This window comes from Teleopsis dalmanni, chromosome 2 (assembly GCF_002237135.1).
Source record: "Teleopsis dalmanni isolate 2A chromosome 2, ASM223713v2, whole genome shotgun sequence".
Lineage (NCBI taxonomy): Eukaryota > Metazoa > Arthropoda > Insecta > Diptera > Diopsidae > Teleopsis > Teleopsis dalmanni.
The window spans coordinates 195,066,798-195,072,078 of record NC_051847.1 but is presented as its reverse complement, the minus strand read 5'-3'; the positions used below and the strand labels follow the sequence as shown (position 1 = coordinate 195,072,078).

The following is a 5,281-nucleotide window of genomic DNA, read 5'->3' as shown; positions in this document are numbered from 1 at the left end:
GATTTATAAATTTAGTAAAACGCAAAATATTTTGCAAAAATATTTTGATGAAATTTATGTTAAATTATATAAAATTGAGTCTGAGTCCATAAAACAGCTTAAAATAACCTGAAGGTTTAAAATAACCTGAAGGTGTTAAAATAAAATAACCTAAATGCTTTCACAAAATACCGCAGGAAAAAGGACCATTGATGCGAATCCTGTTTTCCGATTCTTTTTTCTTCGTTTAAATTTCATTTTCAAAGCAAATATAAGAAAATTGATTTAGGACGCGATATTTTTTACAGATAACTGAGGAATATTTTTGTGCCTTTGTTGTGGAACAAAAGCTGGAGGTACAAATTACTTTATTTAATACCAATCTCAAGCAAAGTAACCACTAATAGAGTTTCAGTTTAGTATGGGAGAGAATGGAGGTAATTGAAATTATCCGCAAAGAAGTTGTAAGACAAAGGTAAGATGTGATTAATCCCACACAATTCAGTTGAACAATGCGAAAATTAGGCACAAAGCCCAACGCACAGAAAGCCAATTTGCTAAATTGAAAGAACAAAAAATATAAAATAAAATACAAAAAAAAAAAAAAAAGAAAACAAGAAAAAAATTAAAGAGGAAAAAAATTACTAAAAAGAAACTAATCTAAGGTATAAAAGGAAAAGAAGAAACTATAACACAAAACTAGAGACAGAAAAATACGTACAAAAAGGGAAGAAATAGGGAAAATAGGATATGACAGAATAGAAATGAGATATGGGTCTGCAAATTTATAATATAAAAGAAGTAATTATTGAAACAAAGATATATAATTAAAATTCAGAAGGGAAGAAATTTATGAAGAATAAAACGCAGAAAAAAAGGAATATTGAGTTAAAAAAAAATGAAAAAACTTCATTTAAGATGAAGTGTATTTACGGGAGAGCCTGGAATACTGCTTGTTGAAGGCTTGCAAAAAAGCTGTCTTTTCGAAATAGAACAACAATTTTATTTCAAAGTGAAAATTTGAACTGTACACACAATTGTTTCGAATAGGTTCACAAAAAAGGAACCTATTCCAAACAAGACAAAAATTTTATTTTTAGCAAAAACTGGAACTGTCCATACAGTTTTTTTGAATAGGCTTACAAAAGATGAGCTATATACAGTAGTATAGATGTCCAATGTAATAAATTTTCTTTATGACAGTACCGAACTCTGACAACAATGATTACAGCATTTTTTAAACTAAACAAATAACGCGAGTAAAGAAGTTAATTTACATTTACATATAGCTGTGGTTTATGCGTTCGCTCTAATATTAGTATAGTAAGGGCTTTGTTGTTGTTGTTGATGCCGTTTAAAAAAAGAAACATTAAGTTGACAAAACAAAAAAAAATAAAACAAAATAATAGCAATTTAAATTTGATGTAACTTTTGGGCTAATAAATAACACTTGAGTCAGTGTTTCAATGAGCAGGTTCGATTTTCGAAGCCTGACAGTTGCAGTTTAAGAATTATATATTGACTAGTAAGTCTATATATTTTTACAAATATCGCTGACGATGTATATTTGTCAATATTTAAAATAGCTATATGGCAAATTAGAAATATTCTATTAATTACAAAGAAAAAAAAATTGTATGTTGTATTTTATAACTATTCACTTCTTTCTTATTAAAATTTATTTAGAGTACTGAATACTAAAGAGATTTATATTCTATATAAATTATTAGTAGAACATATTATCAACCGAAATTTCTTGCTTATTATAACTTAAAAAGTATCTTTTTAGAAAGAAAGCTAGAAAAGCCCATTAACAACCATACACGGAATTATTTTCTTCATTTTCTCTAATGAAAACTAGAAAAACATAACAAAGCATACATAAAACAAGTGAAAGGAATATTTGATATTCTGTAAAAGTAAATTACCTAACAGCACTATTATATAAAATTATGTAAAAGTATACTTACTGGTAAGTATACTCTCATTTCCAACAAAAAATAAACAACAGAGAAGGCAAGGCAACTTAGTGAACAAGGATGCGTAATCCTTGAGATGCGTAAAATTTTTTATTATGAAGCATTCGCGTGTTTTGAAAATTATTATACGTACTATGCGTATCTCTCCTGTTTGTTTTTAAAGTGGGTGTTATGGTAATTTTGAGTCCTTTTATTCAAAAATAGAAGAACAAAAAAAGATTATCATTTTCATTCTAAAATCTTACATAAGAAATATGTGAAACCTTATGATTAAAATGATTGTAATTCTTCAACAAAAGCTTATAATAACGTGTAGGCTGTTAAAATTTTTGAAGTAATATCTTAATTTTGAGTATTACAATGATTATCAAAAAAAGGTCAAGCACCGTTTATTTTCTTTTATAATGCTTCCAAATGTGTTTAAGGTGGGTTGAAACTTCTATACGAAAATTTAAACGGAAGATAAAAACAAGAAAAATATTTAGATAAGTTATTCATATATAGTGTTTTGTTTTTTAGAAGTCTTCCCTCTCCAATGAATTTAGTACTCAACATGAGGATTGGTTCATCCCCGAGTTAAAAGTTACGTACATGCATCATATTAATCAATTTACCATTCATGAGAATATTATAAGGCTTCTTAAATAAATTTCTGATAGTTCTTCCAGGTATTTCAAACATAGGTTTCTAATAATTCTCACGTCTCCAACAAGTTAGAGCTTGATCATATTTTTTGATCCTCATAATAAAAAAATCATGCCTTATATGCTACAGGTAATGCTACATATAAGATAATGCCTAATTAAAAGAGGAACAGATGACATTACGGACTTCAACTACTATTTACTTTTGTAGTAGTGTATTACTTACTACATGTACAAGAGTTGTTCAGTGGTAGTACAAGCGAATTAATTTCGATAGTTAATTTTTGAGGAAGGAGACATCTATTAATTATTTACAGGTACAATCCATTATGTGGGTACAGTACTTAGCAACGCCTTCGCGTGCCAATTCACATGGAATACTGTGTGTAAGTTACTATGTCCTGATATCCGAATCATGAACACCTATTTACATCTGATTTTATACCTTTTATACACCTTTTATATGATATCTGATCTTATAATGATGTCGTCCAGAGATGTAAAGTCAGGATTCAATATATGGATAGTGTTTGGGTACAAAAAAAAAGTGCAACTAAATAACATAATATTATTATTATTATAGAAGACGATAGCACTTTTCACGTCATAAGATTATGAGGTTAAGTAGATGATGGACAAAAAATTTGATTTATAATTTCTTAACGTGTATTAAAAAAAATATAGTCACAGCAATCTTTTAATGCAAGAATAAGGGGAAGACACTAAAACAGATGGATAGAAGCAACATGGTTTTAAAGAAGAATAAGAATAATTAAAAAATATTTTTTTTTTGTCGAATGTGACGTGTCTTAACATACGACGAAAACTATTAATAAGTTTTTTCTAATTCTATGCCAAATAGGACTTTGATAAGTGTTAATAGCTTTGCATCTATTGGTGTGAGATTAGTCTAATATTTTGTGTGATACCACACAAATGTTTTCTGAACATTATTTTTTAATTATCATCTGATTTTTATTTCATATCAATTTTTTAGTTTATCATATCTTATATATTGTACAGAAGTAGTCATATAATCGTATTCATAATTTTTTGTTTCTATAAAGATTTTTTTTTGACTTTGGTTTTGTTCTGCGATCCTGTTTTAATTATTAAATCTTTTACATAAAAATTTATTATTATTACTTTTTCTTATATATTTAGTTATTTATACTATTATACTTTCAATTTCTTTTTATTTTTCGTAGGAAAATAAATATTACCAATAGCAGATAAAAAATTTATTTGTTTCTCTATATGTAGTTAAATTGTATATAGTTATATTAAATATAGTTATATTACGAGTATACCTATATACCTCTATTATAGATAGTTATATTATTGCATATTTATCTTTTTAAATTGTATTAAAAAAATATAATAAAGCATTTATAGTTAAGATATTGATTATTTAATTGATGTTTTATAAAAATTCTTTTCTTTTAATATTTAAGGATTTTATTATTTGTGTACTTGTACCTACATTAAATAAATTCAAAATTATTAAACCAAATTTTTACAAAGCAAAAAATATAATAATACTTCTGCATTTATTTTTTAATTAATGTTTTACCATTCGACTTTATTTGTGTTATTATTTTAAGGTAAAAATATTTTTTTTACTTTTATATATTTTTTTAATAGAAAATGCAATTTAATTAAATAAATAATGTAGTTATTCAATAATAAAAATTTGTGACTCTGAATGAAAAACTTTTAATTGGATCTTTTATTTTATATAGTAATTATCCATATACATAAATAATACCGAAGTTTCGAGACTTATTTGATTTCATATCTAATAATACTTTGTTCTAAGGAAGATGTCAAAGTAAATTTCGAAACGTCGGCGATATTTATATAGATAAAAACTATATAAAATAAAAATAAAAAAAACAACTTAAAAGATTTTTGTTTAGATTCACGGAAGCCTTTGAAAACAAAAGTAAATACTATAAAAGTGATATTTTATATTTTTATAAAATAATTATTTTTGTTTTTAAATAATTTTAATTAATAAAATTAAAAAAAAATTTGACGTCCGAAATATCGTTTGCATCTGCGATACTTTATTTATTTTTTTTTAACAAATCTTAATATTTTTACTTCTATATTTTTGAATAATATTTTATATTATATTTATTTTTTATATTTTATAATATATATTTTATTTATATTAAATAAAATACTTGTTCAAAATATCGATCATATCTTCGATACCCAATTTTTTCTCACAAATATTACCATAAATAATTGCAAAAAGAATCGTTATAAAAAAAAAAAATTTAAATAAAAATTTGCAAAATGCATTATTTAAATTTCAATTAATTATATATAGAATTTTTAGTGTTTATTGTATTGTGTCACAGTTAAAGACCACAAATTGAGCAAAGAAATATTTCTCAAATTAACAAATTTGCTAGGGAAAATTTTTTAATAAACCTAATTTGATTACTTGCTAATCTTTTTTTTATGATTTTTTTTAAGGTAATTAATATAAAAATGCCAAAGAATTGGCATCGTCGTAAATTTCTTTTTTTAATAATTTTCTACGGATACAAATTATTATATTTTTATTATAGGAAAATGACTCAAGTGGTTGGTTGGTCTCTAATTGTGACGCAAAACTAACTGAGGAATTTTTAAAATATACGAAATAATTTTTTTTTTTTGTTTTTT

At 24.7% G+C, this 5,281-nt stretch overlaps 1 protein-coding gene across 1 annotated transcript in view; it reads left to right on the top strand.

Moving 5' to 3' along the window:
- LOC119676492 (coatomer subunit gamma-like) overlaps positions 1-5,262 on the top strand; it is a 7,110-nt gene extending 1,848 nt beyond the window's left edge. The window contains exon 4 of the mRNA XM_038087731.1: positions 5,185-5,262. Coding sequence (XP_037943659.1) covers positions 5,185-5,262 — 78 coding nt within the window. The remainder of the gene's footprint in view (positions 1-5,184) is intronic.
- Positions 5,263-5,281: the final 19 nt, after the last annotated feature.